At 38.5% G+C, this 18,861-nt stretch overlaps 1 protein-coding gene across 5 annotated transcripts in view; it reads left to right on the top strand.

Annotated features, from left to right (window-relative positions):
* The window catches only part of PUDP (pseudouridine 5'-phosphatase), a 151,303-nt gene that overhangs the window by 89,296 nt on the left and 43,146 nt on the right, over positions 1–18,861 (top strand). For all 5 annotated transcript variants that reach the window (XM_074992582.1, XM_074992599.1, XM_074992617.1 and 2 more), the window contains one exon: positions 9,152–9,381. In XM_074992582.1, coding sequence (XP_074848683.1) covers positions 9,152–9,381 — 230 coding nt within the window. The remainder of the gene's footprint in view (positions 1–9,151; positions 9,382–18,861) is intronic.

The raw sequence follows: 18,861 nt of genomic DNA, 5'->3' as shown, positions 1-18,861 counted from the left end.
TGGAAGATGTGGAGTAGTTCACCTACCTGGAGAGTATTATGAGACAGAGGAAGAGACAAGGATATCAGTGCCAGAATAGGAAAAGCAACAGCTTCATTCAAGACTCTCCATCCCATATGGAGATCACAAAAAAAAAAAAATCAGTGAAGATGAAACTGCAGACCTTTAATACAAACGTGAAGAGTGTGCTCTTGTATGGATGCAAATCACAAGCTACAGACATTCATAAACAGCTGCCTGAGATACGTCCTTCATATAAAATGGCAACATTCAGTCACAAAGGAGGAGCTTTGGAACAGAGCAGAAGAACTATTTGACATTGAAATCAAGAGAAGTATGCAGGGATGACTAGGCCACACTCTCAAAAAAGCACCACCCAGCATAGTTCGTCATGTTCTCAAATGGAACTGACAAGGAAAATGCAAAAGGGGAAGATCTCAGACAATGTGGAGAAGATCTACTGAGATTGAAGGACAATTGGATTACTCATGGTGTCGGCTAGAAGTTTTGTCCTGAGACAGTAAATTGGCAGAAACTTGTAATGACCTATGTGCCACCCAGAATACAAGTGTTTAAGTCAAGTTAGTCAAGTCTCTGAAGAATGAAAGATGCAGTGTATGTGTCTGTGTGTGTACAAACATACCGCATCCCTGACATGAAAAGTGTGTGTGTGTGTTTACCTTTCATGAGAAGGGTGTGGTGTGTTTGTATACACACAGACACATACACTACATCTGTGTGTGTGTATATGTATGTGTAATATATTTTGGACACACAAAGCCATATAGGAGTCCAAAAATTGAATATTTTGGAAACTTAGCATATGTAAACAATGAGTTATAATAGGAATTTAAGTTATCTTAACTCTAGTTTTATCTACTGTTGTTAGTTGTAAATCACTTCATGCTATATGTCCAATTGTATCTATGTTAAGAATAATAGCACATGGTAAAGATGTCTTATTTTGTCACGTGATTGCTATGCCACCAATTAGACTGCTTTAAAATCAGTCTGATTAACAATAGGCAGTTGCAGGGAGAAGGTAAACAAAGATAATAGGTAAGATGCAAAATAGAATATTCTTTACTAAAATATGTCTTCACATTCTCAAAGTATATAGAAAAGTATTTTAAAATTACATGTTTTTGGTTTAAAAAGGGGTTGCTTTTTGGCTTTTTTTAAAAAAGGAAGAAATCAAGAAGAGAAAATAAAACGTTTGGACAAACTTAAGATAATGTGCAGCCTCCACCATTTTTTTTTCATGTATATAGCCCTAAGGCTTTCTGTAACTGCTCAGCTTTACCTTTCACCTGAATCTGAAAATATTCTTGGATTAATCTGTACAAATTCCCTATTGAATAATTTGTTTTAATTGACTACAGTTGGTGCTTATATTTTAATTCAAGTGTGATAACATTTTAAAAGGGATTTTTTAAAGTGAGGTAGATGGTAAAGTATTTGTTGTCATGGCACCAAGTAAAAAAACTGAAAGACCATTTCATAATTTCTCTCTCTCTATCACTGTAATTTTCTGTCTATGACAAAACTTGTTCAGAAATGGACAGGGAAGGTCTTGTGCTTGTGTGACCAAATGTTCTAGATTACCTTAAACTATCTCTGCATTGGGTTCACTTTTCTAGATCAGAGGTCGGCAACCTGCAGCTTTGGAGACGCATGCGGCTCTTTAATGAGCCATTTGCAGCTCTGAGCACAGCCGCCACTGACTTCACATATGGCTGTGGAAGTGGAGCAGTCAGCTGCAGAGGGGGGAAACCGGCAGGGCAGGGAGCCACTCACGCAATGCACATGAGGGAAGTCAGCCTGCAGGAGAGCTGGGGGGAGGGACAGACAAACTTGCTCCTGCTGAAGCTGTGCTGCCACAGGGAGAAGAAGGCGGCAGGGGAAGCAGCAGTAACATGCAGAGCTCGTCAGCTGAGGCAGGTAAATCCTGGAGATAGAGTGGGGGCAGATTGAGGCCGAAGAGGTTAAACGTGGGGATGGGGGGGGTGTCGGATTTGCGGGATGGGGGTAAAACTTGGGGATGGGAGCAGATTTGAGGGCTGAGGTGGGTAAAGCCTGGAGATGGGGTAACATTTCTAAGTGACAAATCATTATATGCATGCTGTTCTTAAATTAGGAGTGACAAAGTACAGTTTGACATTAAGGACTGACTCATATTCATGTGCATTGCGGCTCTTGAAGTATTGATTTTGTAACTGAATTAGAAAAAATGTCTCTTTTCACTAGTTCGGTTGCAGACCCCTGTCTTAGATGAATGTCAGCTGGATGTCCTAAAAGGTTGTTTGTCAGGAAAGACAGGCCCCAAATTGAGCCCACATTGAGCGTTTATTTTTTTTCTTTTAATTGTTCTTCCTGGTTCTAGAAAAGGTTAACTCCAGAATGCTATAGTTGCAACAATGAGCTCCAGCAGTTTCCTTTTTTTAATAGAAGACCTACAGTACTGATTTTTGTCATAAGCACAAAATGCTCAGAGAGCAATATTATTGCATATTTTGCTACACTGTTGGATCTCATGCAAGGAGCGAGCAGGTAATGCAGTATCAGTGTGTGTCGTGGTCTTCATATTGTGACTTGCCATCCAAAGAATCATTTGTTCAATTTGGGACTTCTGACCTAGAAAGGAGCTGGCTTCACTTTTTAAATATATATGGGGAATAATACCATCTCAGTTTTCCTGGGATGTCACTTCGCTTATCCTTCAAAAAAGGTCTCTGAAACATGCATTAATTTTTAAGGGGATTTTACTGCAGAAAAAGTTCACTTTATCCTTTTAGCAGTCTTAGCAGATTGTTGTTCAGAAAATATCTGATGTATATTTACAAAAGATTAAAGAATTGGAAGAATAGGCTCAATCAGGAACACCAGAAAATATTTGTTTCCTAATCAGATCCTGTGTGCTTAGTTGTTACAAAATCATTTATTTCTCCAAATATTTACTCAACTTATATTAAAATAAATAAAAAATTCTTCCTTTTGGCAGCTGTAGCACTGTTTTAAGTGTTCCATTCTGAATATGTCCTGCTGGCAAAGATAGTATTGACTGAAGAAAATATGAAATAAATTACTTTCCACCTTGTTCTTTTTTGGATGAGCAATGTGAGTTTACCATTGATTTAAATGGAGCCAGGAACTTCAGACTTAGTTTTACACCAGAATGAATAGATGACATCACATGGCTTTAAAGCATGATAGCTAACTTTATATAAAAGGCCCCGTACAAAATAATAGCACACAATCCCTAGAACAATCAAGGAGGGACATGCTGTCTCCAGTCAGGTCATAATAACTTTCTTTATTCTGGAACTTCTTCAGGTTATGTTGTGATTGATCAAAAAAAGCAAATGAGGACACAGTAGCAACATCTTGTTCAGTAAAAACTATCCCTAGCTTGTCAGCCAATTGAACTAATTATTGTCACCAAGGTTTCAGTGGAATCCACTGGGACTGAAGAGACGTATCCAGGGAATATGGACAAAATTCTGCTTTAATTTGTGCTGTTTTAGATAACTTTAAATGAAAATCTTGAACTAGTCTTGTAAGAAGTGTCTATGTTTCCAATACTTGCATCCTGTACACACATTTTTTATTGTTTGTTTGTTTCAAATTTGTTAATTTCATTGACATCTATGATTAGTCAGTCAGTGATGAATGATGAAGACATCTGAAGTTGATTCTTGTCCATTTCAATTTGCTTCTCTTAGATCATTTTTCAGTTTTATTTTTTGTTTATTTTGCTTTTCATCTTCTATCCAGTAGTCAGTATTTACAACCGTTACCAATAATAGTTATTTCCTATTTGAAAAAAAAAGGTGAAGAAAAAAGAAGCAAGAAAAATTAACAGAACTTCCCAGTTGGTTGGAAAACATGGAACATCCATAGATACAAAATAATACCATATTATGACATGTACTTCAGATAATGCTGTAATTGCTTCCCCTTTTGTGATATATTGCATCATTCTGTTATGGTTTGTGTACCATGCCATACCACATAGTACAAATCTTGGTACTCTATCTACCACCATGTTTGGTTAATATAAGAATATAGCTCATTGGACTTATAGCAGCAGTGCCTCCTGCTGGTGAGTCTGGGAGGGAATTAGTGGAGTGTGCCACCTTTCGGTCAGTGTCTCACCTGTCGTCACTGCCTTCTCCTGTCTCTACTCTCTAACTCTGACCCGCATCACTCCTTTGATCCACAACGTCCTCTGCCTTCTGTCAGTTCCCGCATTCTGATCGCTGCCTTCTGAAGTATCAGCAGTCTTCCAGCTCCCAGTGGCCAACTTCAGCCCCAAAGTCTAGCCCCTTGCCTCAGTGGCAAGCCGCAGTCTATCATGGCCATGCTCCACTGTGGCAAGGTGTGGTGCAAGGTGCAGACCCAGGCCCACCCACTGCTCTGGTTCCTGGCCCAGGGACCCTCTGCCAGCCTCCATGTTCTGCCCTTCTCTTCCCTCTGCTGGCCATGCTCCCTGTGGGTCACTTCCTTATCCCTTTTATAAAAACCCAGAGCCTGGCAGATATCCGGCTACAGCACGTCTCCTGCTCCCTTGAGCCTGCCCAGCCCTCCAAGGTGCTCCTGGTTTCCTCCCGTCCTAGGACCCAGCTGCATCTTCCTTGCTGATCAGGGCAAGTGTGCGTTCCTCTGAGCTATTCAGCCTTTTATAGGGCTCAGCCAGGACCTGATTGATTGATTGCTCCTTGGCCGGATTGGCCGAATTTGCACAGTCTTCCTCTCACCTGCTTTTAACTCTGTCCTTGTTGGAGTGAGCTACAGCACCACTACAAAGGGGACAATAGTATTTTTTTAATGTATTTTCCTCAGTTAGCCTGGCTAGGTGTTAACTTTGAAGATCTAATCCCTGGTTATCTGTTCCAAATTGGAATTATTAAATATTGTCTGTTCAATATTTTGTATAAACGAGATTAAATTTAAACTTTTGATTTAATAATCAGGGCAGGACAGAAAGAAGAAAGATTGTGTAAAAGGGAAAAGAGGGAGAAAACATAAGCATGGCAAAATCCTACCTACAGTATTTACTTGCTTGATTTTAGAATATACAAAAAACTGAAAGGAGAAAAACATAAAGGAAGATGTCTACAGTGTAGGTATATCAAGGAATGTTAGTTTCATATATTTAAGTAAATGGTTTAAAATGTGAAAAGGATTAGTAATGGGAAGTTAGATAGCTATAGATTGAACCTCTTTCATCCAGCTCCCTTGGGACCTGACTGGTGCTGGATGAGAGAATTTGCCAAACGATGGGAGGTCAATGTTTTCTAGTACATTACCAGTGCTTGCACTGTTTACTGAGCTCTTAGAAGACATTTAGGGGTAAATTACAGTTAAATAACTGCACAGAACACTGAAAGCCAGGACTGGTAGCTGTAAACAAATTTTATGGGACCGCAGGAAAGGTGGCCACACCCATGATAAATAAGTGGTCATCCGGCCAACTAAAATAATGCCAGATTATGGAGGTTGCCAGATGAGAGAGTTCTGGATGAGAGAGACTCAACCTGTATTCACATTTAGTAGTAGTCCATCCTTTCTTAAGTAAATGTAAATTAGTAAAATAACATCATCATATAAGATCTCAAAAGCGAGTTTAACTTCATTCCATATAGCCACTTACCACCCTTCTAACGGGGCTTTTTTTTAGTACAGCTTCATCTTTGGAAATGTTTGAAGTTGTTGATTACAAGTGAAATTGTAAAACCTGTTTAAAGACATTTTGATTTCTTTGTTGCTTGTGTGGTAACTGAATAATATAGTAGTCTACGTCTGAACTTTGAAGCATATTTGTGTAGAGTGAATTGGATGAAGATGGACAAATGGTCTGTTGGAAGATGTTTGTTTAACTTAAATTTAATTCTCTCACTTAGTTAAATAAACCTGGTTTTACTGAAGATATTTTTTTAAATTGGCTGTTACTTTGGGGTAAATATGTGAGCCAATCACTGAAGGAAGATCAAATGTAGGGTTCACATGAACCTGGATGCACTCAGAGGCCATCCTCAGAGGGTGATTTAAACATCTCACTGAGTCACTTGGGCGTGGAGCAAACAGGAAGAGTTTAGTGGGAAGACGACAGGTGCTGGACCCCTAAATTAGAGATTAAAGAGGATGAGTTCACATGAATTTTTAGCATGTTACTTGGTGGTAGCAGGGTTTCTGATGGATTTATTTGTTTTTGGTAGAATCGTAATTTGGTTAACATTAAGAAATTTTGAGGTTGGGGCCTTCTTATAGATTTTAATATAATTTATTTTCCCATTTGGTATGTATTTTGATTTTTATCTACAAAATAATAATAATGTAAGGAAGTTATCCAAATTATATCTTCCCAATGAGTACTTATGGCTGAATCAGGGTAATATTTGCACTGTTATCTGAATATAGTAATTCATTGTAAATAACCACTCATTGTTTACTGATTCTTATAAAAATCAGTTTGATTTAGAATTTTTGAAAAACATCTGGAAGGAAAAAATAGGAGTGGTGAAAACTTCTGGTAGTGTTATTTTTACCTGTTTCAATGTTGTGAGTACACATGAATTTGCAGCTGTACATGGATACACAGCACACTTTGTTTTATCTATCTATCTCTCTATACATAGAAGGTGCATCTACACTTGCATTCCTCTTTCGAAAGGTATGCAAATTAGGTAAATCAAAATGCAAATGATGTGCACATTTGCATATCTGACACCTCATTTGTGTATTCTTATTTCGAAATAGCTTTTTTCGAAAGAAGAAAAGCAGTGTAGGCGCAGCTCTTTTGAAAGTAAGCCCCATCTTCAAAAGAATCCTTCCCATTAAATAAAGGGAAGAAGGATTCTTTCGAAGATGGGGTTTACTTTTGAAAGAGCCGTGTCTACATTGCTTTTCTTCTTTTGAAAGAAGCTATTGTGAAATAATATGCAAATGAGGTGTCAGATATGCAAATTTGTACCTCATTTGTATTTTGATTTACCTCTTTTTCATACCTCTTTCAAAAGAGGAATGCAAGTGTAGACATACCCATATAGGGGGAGAGGGGAGAGAGAGAGCTGTTTTCCCTAAAGTCCTGTTTTTGGAACTTGCCTTCATTCTTGGGTGTAGAGTCCAGTATGCTACCTAATTATTAGAAACCAAATTAAGTAGCATATCCAATAGGGTTATTAGAGATAGCTATGATCTAACAGTATCAGGCTCCTTTAAATCTAATAAAGGCAAAATGGAAAAGGGAGAAAACTCATACTATGACATGTGCCCTAGGGGAATTCGAGAAAGAACCCTGAAGAGGTAACCTTTCCACAAGAGTGCTTTTTCTTAGCCAGCTAGCTCTAGTGAAAACTGAATACATATATCCTGTGACTGCTGAGCTGAAACAGTGTTGCCATGTGATTGAAGAAAGCAAGCCACTTGAAGAGGTCACAAATAGGAGAAAATTAGCCATTTGATAAGTAGGACATATGGGATATGTACAGACTTAAAAATTGCAATATCGTTGGATGTATTTATTTATAGGAAAAAATTCTATTTGTAAAATGCTATTGGTTATTTACATTAAACCTCATGTGAAGTAAAACTTCTGATTTGAACATAAGGAGCAGTTTAAATATCTGTTTTCTTACTCTTGGCCCCAACTTCACATACATTTTCAGAATCAAAAGTTCATTTGTATTTATAATCACATTTCAGTGAGATAAAATCATGACATTTTTCTGAGGAAGACTTTTTGTTAGCATAGACGGGTAAGGGGATAAAGCTAGACTTTTACATTAATGCTTTTTTGATTTTAAAGGAGGAAGTTTATGCTTCTGTTTATGGTTTTATTTCTGTCTAGAAATTTAACAAGATAAATGTGAATTCATTTGCATAGTAAATCTGTCTTCAGGAACAGTGAATCTAGAAATTTTAATTATTAACTGACAGGTTAAATTCTGGAGAACACAAAAAAAAAACTGTGGACAGGCACGTCTACAGTTTAACTGAGTTTCCAGATGGATGGGTCAGGTGATTGACTATTTGCTAATATATCCACTTTACTAACAGTAAAAAGAATTCCAGTTCCTCAAGATTCCTGGGCATATGGATACTTTGTGGAAGGAATGCATTTCAAGCAAGACTGCTGTTTTCATAGTCAGTGAGGTAGCCGTGTTAGTCTGTGTCTTCACAAAACAGAAAAGCAGTCCTGTAGCACTTTAAAGACCAACAAAATAATTTATTAGTTGATGTACTTTCATGGAGCAGAACCACTTATTTAGATCTGGAAATAGAGATCCAAATGCAGATCTGAAAAAGTGGATCTGCCCCACAAAATCTCATCACCTAATAAATTATTTTGTTAGTGTTTTAAACTGCTACATGACTGCCTTTTTTGTTGTTTTGTGTTGTTTTTATAGGCTGCCCAAAATGTCTCAGGTGGTTCTTTAAATGTTGTGACAAGATGCTATAAACAAAATGGTGGATCTCAGTATTGCGTCGTAAGTTGTTGTGAATGCATGTCAGATGAGCAAATAATAAAGGGACAAACAACAAATATTGTCTAGTTGATTGAGTATGCACATAGCAGCTGAAGTGAGAAAAAGCTTCCATAGTTCCTCTGCAATCAAACTTGAGTTCATGCCCTCAGACCTGTAATTTTCCATTTTCTATCACATCAGCCAGTGTGGGAATGATGGCATTTGATGCCATAACTTCCCTTTTTTTTATTTCTTTTTTTTGGTTGAGCAAAGATATTTCGTAGGGTTTGCCTACGCTATGTGAGGTATGACTTCATGTATAACCAGTCCTCGACTAGCTTAAATAACAATAGCAGTGAAGCCACGAGAGCAAGGATTAGCCACAGAAGTAAGTACACAGGATCTTTAGCAGTCTTCTTCTGCAGTCCCACCCATGGTGATGTACCTTTGCTGCTGCTGTTATTTAAATTAGGTCGATCAAAGGCAGCTCAGGTATGTCTACTTTGTGCTGCAGTTCTATTGCAAGTTCCAGTAGAGACATAAGCTTCATAAGAATTCCTTTCAAGAGTGAGGGAGGAAAAATGAACCCATATTATATTCAGTAAAACTACTTTATTACGCTACAGCCTGAAGTACTGTAAATAGGACGTGAATGTTAAAATGCCTGTTAATTTGTCTTTTAGGGGTTGAAAAGCTGATCCGTCATCTGCACCAGCATGATGTACCCATAGCTATTGCCACTAGCTCAGCTGGAATGACATTTCAGATGAAAACAAGCAAACACAAAGATTTCTTCAGTCTATTTCATCATATTGTGTTGGGAGATGACCCAGATGTGAAGAACAGCAAGCCACATCCTGATATATTTTTAGTTTGTGCAAAGCGATTTCACCCTCCACCACCTCCAGAAAAGGTAGGAATTGAATTAGCTGAAATATCAGCAATAAACTAATAAATGTGTTAGTTTTTTTAAACCAGTTGTTTAACAGAAATGCAGATTTAGTAGCAAGTAAAAATAGCACTGTGGAAATTCTCCACTACTGCAAAGTACAGAATTTTGCAGAAATTAATGTGCATGCAGAATTTACTTTCCTTCATGGAAAGTGGCTGTAGTGCTGCTGGCCACCACTTGGGGTCTCTGGACCCAGCAGCGCCCAACTTGCACATGATACTGCCAGGGAAAGGGGAAAGGAACGAGAAAATTTCTAGCAGCTGCAGTCTCCTATGTACCCTTCAGGAAGGAGATAGTGATGTGCAAGAACTCCACACAAGCCTGGGATCCAGCCTCAAGCTGTTTCTCCCTCTGGCTTGCTGAGCCCTGAGGAGTACGGATGGAAGTGTCTAGACTTCAGGGGATGGGGGCTACAGGTTGTATTTTTGTGTATTTCTGTTGTTACAGACATGCTTGCTGACAGGTATTTGAAAAAAAAATTACCAAAATAATTGAAACTGGTGTTATGTAGCGTTATTTTGACAAAATTTGCAGAAATATGCAGAATTTTAAAATACTGTGCGCCAAGCTTTTAATTCTTCGCTGTAGAGTTTCTTAAACACCTTCTCACCCCCCGGAAATAACTCACTCACTTACACACACTGGCCGTTTCTCCACAGGCCACTTTCTGCGAAAGTGGCATGGTAATACACATCCTGAAATATTATAATGAGGTGTGGATGCAAATGCCCCGCGTCTCATTAGCATACGGTCACGTGACTTGGAGTCCAGAAGACCGTTCTTCCGGACTCCAAAACGGCATTTAGAAGCGCGGCCCCCAGGGGTCTTCCGGAAGGAAGTCCTTCTTCTGGAGGCCCCCCCCACACACACACACAGTATAGTATTATAGAAGCAGGAAATTATTGGAAATCATCCTGTTTATTCACTGTATAATGTTTTATAATGCAGATCACATTTAATTTACCGCAGGAAAGTTCAGTGGTTTCTGCTACATATATAAATGTGACAGCTGTGTTCTTATGTTCAAAGTTTAGGAATATTATTTAAATGTAGGTCCATTTTCAAATGTTTGTTTAACTTACTATTTGCAACTGTATATACTGGGGGGAAAACTTAAAACTTTCACATTTGAGGTAGATTGCATAGCAAAAGATATAGTGGTTTGTTTTGTGTGTGTGTGTGTGTGTGAGAGAGAGAGGGACAAAGAGAGACAGAGATGAAGCTTATATTTCTTTTGTACCTGTGGATGACATTGAATGCCAGACCTTGATTTCCCTCTTTTTGCTAAACAACAGAGGAGTCCCCAGACTTGCAATTCCTTATTCATGCAAGTAGCTCTTGTATGTGTAGTACACACTGAACCATGGTTGCATGCATAACGTCGTCTTGTATAACTAAGTGTTTGCAGGAATGGATGTAAGTTTTGAACAGTCTCAATAATGATGTCATGAAAGGCTGTAACCTCAATTTAGAGCAAGAAGTGAGGAGCTGGTAGTCCTGACAGTTCATTTTAAAGGTTCTTTTTTAAAAAGAAAAACTATACATTTTATTCTGTGTATATTGTAGAGTGTCCTATTTTGGGGGAGGCGGGATTGTTTGTTTAATTTTAACTTTAATTTGAACATGATAGTATTAGAAAGTAATCTTTCCAGATAAAGTGTTTGTTTTAATAAATATATATTTACACTTTGTAATGCTGCATATTGATACAAAAATAGATGTGCAATATATTCTGACTGCTTTAATAACTGAAAAATTGTGTGTGTGTGGATTTAATGTAAAATAAATGTCTAAAAGTTGTGTAGTGCAATTATGAAACACCAGAAAGGAAATACTGTAGAAATTTATTTGAGACAAATGGAATAAGACCATCTAGGAGTTTGGCGTGTCTAATGATGTCAGGGAGTGAGCTTCTGTGATAGAAACCATCTTTGGGGAGGTTTATCTGTAGGATTAAGAGAGTCATGATTCTATAACCATTCTGAAACAAAAATTGACCTTTGTTTTTATTCCTCACTATGGAGGAAAAGTTGTGAGGGGATCATGAAAAGCTCAAGGATAGTAAACATTCATCATATGAGTAGTCCAACTGAGCTCAATAGGACAATGAGTTTGAATATACTTACACTATATTCTCTGTGGCAGGGTGGCCTAGTGCCAAGATAGGGATGCATCTTCCATCTACCTCCCCGAAGCATTTAGGGAACCCCTTAATGGCAAAACCATCCACTGTGTCGTGTACATTTCCCAGAGTCCATGTCCTTCTTAGTAGAAAGCTGTTGATTCCCTTGGTTATTTGAATGACAGCAGATGATCCTCTGTAGATTTGCTCATCCCAAATTGATTACCCACTGACTGGTAGCTGTCTGACATAGCAAGCTTCTGCAGAGCTATTGTCCCCCACTTCCGAACTGCCAGAGCAGGTCTCATTCTGGTATCACTACGCTTCAGGTTGGGGGAAAGCAATATGTAAAGTTCCATGAAAGTTGCCTTATGCATGTGGAAGTTTTGTAGCCATTGCTGTTTGTCCCATACCTGCAGAACAACGCAGTCCCTCCAGTCTAAGCTTGTTTCGTTGCACCAGAACTGGTGCTCCATTGTCTACAAAGCATTAAGTGCAGCCAGCATCTCCCTGTTCCTCTTCTCCAGTGGTTCACGTCTGTGCATGTCCATGTCCTTCTCAGAGTCTCCATTGTTCTGGCAGCTGCTGCTTAGGCTCTGCGTGTACCGCAGCGTAAGGTATGAGGTGTTCACAATAGGCGGACAGGGTCCATGCTAGCCTTGCAATAGCATCTGCATGGATACCCAGTGAAAAAGGTTGCAGGAGTGGGAGGAGAAAAGCACTAAGGGAGGCTGACAGTGCATACCCAAAACCACCCACAGCAATTTTTTGTCCCATCAGACACTGGGAGTTTAACCCACAATGCAAGGGGGCAGCAGGAACTATGAGAAAGGTACCCACAGTGTATTGCCGACAAAGTCAAAGCTGCTCACTCTAATGGGAGCACACTCCATTGATTTCATGTGCTCGTGTGGACACACGCCCTCAACTTTACAAAATTGGGTGCTAAGAAGTCAACCTGAATAAATTTGACCTAATTTCCTAGTGTAGACTCACCCTAAATGTGTGCTGAATTAGAGCCTCTGTTTCTTCTTTTCTGTCTCCCTGCCTGTCTTCCTACCTACCTTCCTTCCTACAATTGTTCTGTGAAATTCAAATACTATAGAGAGTGATACTTTCCTTTACAGTGAACTAAATTAGGAAGGCTTTTACTTTTAACCTAACCTTGAAGGAGCACATTTTTTTAAATATACAAAACCTTAAAATCAGTTACTTTAAATAATTCTACTTTGCTTTGCAGTGCCCTCCCCTTTTGGTAGTTTGTGCCCAATTAAGCCCAGAATCATGAAGAGTCATCTGTGTTGCCTCCCATGAACGTTCAATAGAGTGTTTCAGATTGGTCAGATTGCATTAAGGTTTGTCTTTCAATTTGTTTTTGTGTTTTCCTCTTCCCCCAACCCCAAAAGAGACGTTTGTTAGATCATTATTTTTACAGAAGAAAAGGTGAAAAAGTAATAGGAATTCAAGGACCCCTGACCACACTGTAATTTGTAACTTATGAAGAAGAAAAAGAGAGTGTGAAGGAACTGCCGTGTCACATCTTTTTTAGATATGATGTATTGCTTAGGATGGCCAAACAACAATGAATTTATATTATTCACTTTGTTATTAATGCCTAATACAGCCACAAACTTGGCTTCTTCTTTTACCTTCACAAGGTCTTAGTCATTGTATCCACAATTATTAAATATCTTGCTTATTCTCTCATTTAACTGCTCTTTTGATCGCTTCTTTCCTCTTTGAGCCTTTTGCTTTATATCATGCTGCACTCTATGCCTGGAACAATCTCCACTTCAACAACTACACATACCCTTTATCCTCCTTCAGAAACCTCTTTAAAACACACTGTTCATGAATCTTTTCCACGTTCTCCTCCCTGCACTTATTGCCCTATTGCTGAGCTACTGCTGAAGCTTGTCTTGCTTAAAACCACCTTCACGTGTTCCTTAAACCAATATTTCTCAACCATTTTGATACCAGTATGAGGTTTGCTGCCTTCCTGTGACAGTAAGGTCTCATACAGTAGCACCTGCCCACAGACCAGTCATTGAGGAACAGTGTTCTAAATCATACCTTGTGAGAGGCATAACAGATTCTGGCCCTGAGCTAGTATACAGATGATTGGTTCTATTCTCAAGTCTGTCAGAAATGCAAACTCTGTTACCTCACTTAGAAAATGTAGGAATTATACTGTCTTGTTCCAAAGGTGGGGCTCAGAGGTCTCGGTCAATAACGAAAGGTCTGTGAAATGCAATGGATTAACAACAATAATTAGTAGAAAATGTGGGACTAGAATTCATAGGCTGAAACCTGGCTCCCAGCACATTTCACTGTAAGTCAAAACGGCAGCAGCTGCTACTGATGTTACACTGTACACCAGCCAACAAAACCCTGAGGTTTTGAAGCAGCTTAACTATGAATAGGGTGAACTGCCAAACAAAGTCTGCAGAATCTCACTAAACACAGCTGCTCTGTTAGAGAACAGAAGGGTGACAAATGTTGTAGCTATATGTTAACAAAAGCACTTGGTGTGACCCATGGAATAACAGATCACTATGCTTCTCAGTGTCACTACCACGGAGCACCCTGCTTGTGACGTAAAACAATATTTTGGTGGCTTTGCTCTGCTTTCCTCATGACTGTGGTGGTCTTCTATGGGGGTAACGTGGCCCTACAGCCAGGTAAACTATAATTCCATCCGTTCCAGGAGATCTCTGTCCCAAATAAAGGTTTCCTGACAAAATAGTAATTAATACAATGTCTCCTTTTCAGGAAAAAGTAGCTAGCAGGGCTTCTCAATGGAGTCTCTCAATACATTAGCATGTTTCACTGACAAACCCCCAGTTTTGTCCACAAAATTGGTGTAACAGCCACACAAAATGCATTTTATTGACAGTTTGTCAACAAACTCAGCACTTTCACTGGCAGCATTCTGCGCCTCAGCCTGGGGCGCAAAGCTGCTATCGACAGATTCTGTAACAAATAATCTGTGTGGACGTTCTGGGGGGTGAGGGGGCTTCTCTAAAAAGACAAGGCATCCAGGTCAGTGGGCAGCCCTGTCTTCCAGGTGCCTGTTTTGTCGAGAGAGCAGCTGGGAAGTCCGGATGCTCTGTCGACAGAGCAGAATACTCCTCCAATTGGCCTTTGTGTGTGGCTGCACTCTGTTTGCAGAAGTTTAGTTGGGAAATCTCTTCTGACAGTCACTTCTGTCGACAGATCTCTGTAGTGTAACTGTAGCCCTTAAAACCATCAAAATACAACTAAGCAACTTCTGCGAGCCTTGGCCCTGAGTTTTTAGTCCATCTGAGTTTCTCCCCACACCTGGCTTCTGTCAGGCCTTTTCCACAAAAAATAAACTCTAAACCATCTCTAACCTAGGTCTCTCCCTCACAAATGTGGGAAACTCCTTCCTTTTAACTTCTCCCCGAACCTAACCCACCTACATAACACTCTTGATCTAACTGGACCTCTGAGGCAGTCAGTGTGGTGTTTAGACACAGTATCACATAGTATAATGTCCATACATGGGTAATTTTGGAAACTCTAATTAAAAATGGGACAACAAAATACCTAAAAGCTTAACTAGCACGATTTCTGCAAAATATTGTTATGGGTAAAAAGAATGACTAGGAGAAAGAAGAAGTAAATTAAATAGTCAAATTACCCAGTCAGCTTTCATCATGGCAAAGGCTAACAAAAGCAAATCTTAAAGTTAACTGAAGGTACTTCAGACATACCTTTGTCCCCATGTTGCTAAAGTATCTTTATTAGTGAACCAGAAAGAGAGCAAATAGTAAAATAGTAGAATTTGGTAACAACAGAAAGCTAGGTATCAGAGATATGTGACAAACTTCATAGGGGCCTAAATAAGTTAGGTGAATGAACAACACAGTGAGAATTTAAATGTAATGGTTGACAAATGAAAAATAATGCACATTGGAGAGAAATCATTAAACTACTTGTACATCTTCCAAGGTTCCATATAAAATGTACCAACTCGTGAAAAGGGACCAGACATTGCTGTAGAAAACTCAAGAAAGACCCGAATGTACAGGTTCAGTCGAAAAAGTGAACAAGATTTCAGATTCAGAAAGCAATGGGATGGTAAATAATATGGAGAATATTATGACACAGAGTATCTTTTCATAAATCAGTGGTGCAGCGTCCTGTAAATATTTTGTCATCCCATCTAACAGAATGTTGCAAAGCTATAGGGGGTTCAGAGAACAGCAGTGAGAATGATCGAGAGCTGGGAAAAAATAAGCCACATAAACGAATATTGAAAAGACTTGGATGATTTACCTTGCAAAAAAGAAGAAGGGACATGAATAACTTCTATAAAATAATAAATATTCTGGAGGAGGTAGAATGAACTTTTGGTCTCCTTCTCTCATACAAACAAAGCGTTATTCAGTTAAATTAAAAGGTAGAAAACATAAACACATAGAAAATGTGTCATTAAACCTTAGACTAATTGCTGCAGGAAGTTACTGATACCAAGGACTTAACAAGATTCAAAAAGGCACTGGACGGGTGTATAGATAAGAGTGCCCAGAGTTGTAATTAATAACGAATTTGAAAAATACATTAAGCCTCATGCTTCAGGACTTAAGCCAATCTCTAGCTGTTAAAGAGCACGATGCGATGCAATATAAAAAGTAGATTATCTCAAATTGGCCTGCTGTGGTGGGGGTAGCCACTGTCAGAGACAAGCTACTAGACTACATGATCCAAAATAGCAATTCCTATATTCTGCATTATTATGACTGATAGGAAGTGAAAGGTATCTCTGATGGAAGGGAAGAACGGCATCTATATTATTCCTTGGAAGTGTTTCCTTCTTCCAATCGGCAGCACATCAGCATTGCCCAGACTTTCTATCTATCTTGTATCCATCTTGAATACACATTGACTTTTGTTATAAAATAATGTAATCCTGGAATGGAACTGTTAAGCATTCTTTAACAGATAAACCTGTCTGTTTTCCAGCTCTTTCCTGTGGTATTACATGGTCTTTTGTATTTATAATACTAATCAGTCAAAATAAAAACATGTTTCCAAACCCACATCTTTATGGAGTAGATTCTGTAATCATCTTAAAAGTGCACTTATATCATGATGTAACAATGAGTGTACTATCACTGCATAAAATTCCTCACGCTATAAAGCAATCTATAATCTGCCAGTGGTAACTGATCACCTCATATTATGCAGATTTTCTGAAATGATGCTAAAAACCTAACAAAAGAACATTAAAAATTTGCCCTGATCTCACAACTGAATAAAGTGGGAGGTAGGGGGGTAGGGTCTTTTGAAAAACATATCCCTGAAAATTTTCGGTGGTTTCATATTTCATGACCAAGAGAGTAATTTAAAAATAAATTAAAAGTGTATACAAGAATGAAGTGACATACACTGTGTTTTTTGATGATTTCTTCAATTCTTTCAAAATTAACAAATTAAAAAGAAGCAAAAATATCTTTAAGAATTCAATAGCTTGTTTTAGTCTTTGTTCTAAAATGCCAAAAAGCATTTTTATGACAGGCACTGGCATGGTTGCAAAGATAATTTGATCTACAGAGAGAATCAGTGTACTAGATCTTTTGAAAGCAGATTTATTCCTTGTTTGCTGTAACCCAGAAGACATTAAACCATTTTAATGAAAATGCTTGTTAGTTCAAATCTAATTATTCAATCATTACTCTGTTTGGTATCTCCAAAAATTGCTCAAGGTCTTGAAGAGGGGAAAAAAAGATATCTCAGTGAGCAGCTTATCATAAAAGAAGGATTCCCCCCCTTTTATTCCCTGCTTACCATACATAATTAATATGTGATAATACCCGTATATTCCCTAAAACAATTAGTAACACAGCTACAGTGACCTGATAATCTAAATATAATGCTTTTTGAACATGTAGATGTATCAGTCTCTTTTGCTATGTTTACACTATGGCAGTCAGTCGACAGACGTTGCTGTCGGAAGAGATCCTCCAACAAAACTTCTGTCGACAAATTGTGGCCATATACAAAAGTGATCAAAAAAGTACCAAGTTTTGTCAACCTACTGTTGACAAAATTCGTTCTGTGTGTGGATGCTCTGCGAGCTTTTTCAACAAAAATCCAGTTTTCTCGGAAAAACTCGCTAATATAGGCGTAGGCTTTGTGTTTATGCAACCATATCATGAGGAAGGAATGAAGGAGGCAGAACATAATATTATTACTTTGCATGAGATTTCATCAAGTCCTTTAGCAACTATTTGGTATGTTATCAAGTCAAATGCAAGGGTTTTTCCCCTAAAACTCAGGTACTCCAAATAATAAGAACCAATTACAATTCTCCCTTTCCTTCAACAATCATAGGATGGGAAAAGTGAAAGAAAAAACCTTGACCGAATTATTGCTGGATGAAATTTGAATGACTTTTTTCATCTCCATAAAACAAATACATCCATAGACAAACATGCAGTTCAGTGCGTAGAATACTTAAGACTAAATTGCTTTCAAACTATGCAACATCTTGTTTTACTTTTACACGGGTGTGGAAGAAGGAGAGGAAGAAACCACACAGACTGAAAATTTTAGGTTTGAAAGAAATTTAATCTTTGCTTTGGCTGCTTTGCAAATTAAACATTAAAAATCCTTTATAGGACATAATGTTTATATCACATCCTTTAAAGTCCTACATTCCTAAATGTAGTTTACTTCCATCTCTGTTTTTGATGACAGTCCAAACTGTACAAGGGCATTAAAGATTCATCCCATTAGTCTCAAGTCTATTGCTATTTCTCCATCCTGCCACATTGCTGCAACAAACACAGAAAAAATTAAGTTTTGCAACCCCAGAGGTCACGTTCCAGCCTAGAAGGCATAAATTAGGGTTTGCATGCTGAGACTGTTTAGAAACAGACGCTGATGCAGAATGCACCCACTTGCTTATTAAGTGGTATATCACGCAGAGAGCACATTACGCCAGTCCTCTGATCTTCACACCCTAGTTATAAGCTTCTGGGTGGTGTGCAAGGTGTTGGTTTTAATTTATAAAATCCTAAATAGTTTGAGACCTGGTTACCTCAGATCACTTCTCTCCATGTGAGATATTGACACAACAGCAAGCAAGCTAGAGGGTTCCTGACTTTAAGGAGGAGGGGACTGCAAGCAGGACTTTTTTTTTCCCCTTGAAGGGTTGCCAGGCTTGGAATCCACAGTTATAGAGTTATATCAACTATGATTTAAAAAGAACAAACAATATACAATTATAAAATTCTATACTGTAATATTGCAGGGCATAAGACAAACTCTTATGTCTTGTGCATGAGGAA

The sequence above is a fragment of the Carettochelys insculpta genome, chromosome 1 (genome assembly GCF_033958435.1).
Source record: "Carettochelys insculpta isolate YL-2023 chromosome 1, ASM3395843v1, whole genome shotgun sequence".
Classification (NCBI taxonomy): Eukaryota; Metazoa; Chordata; order Testudines; family Carettochelyidae; genus Carettochelys; species Carettochelys insculpta.
This window is presented reverse-complemented; position numbering and strand designations above follow the sequence as displayed.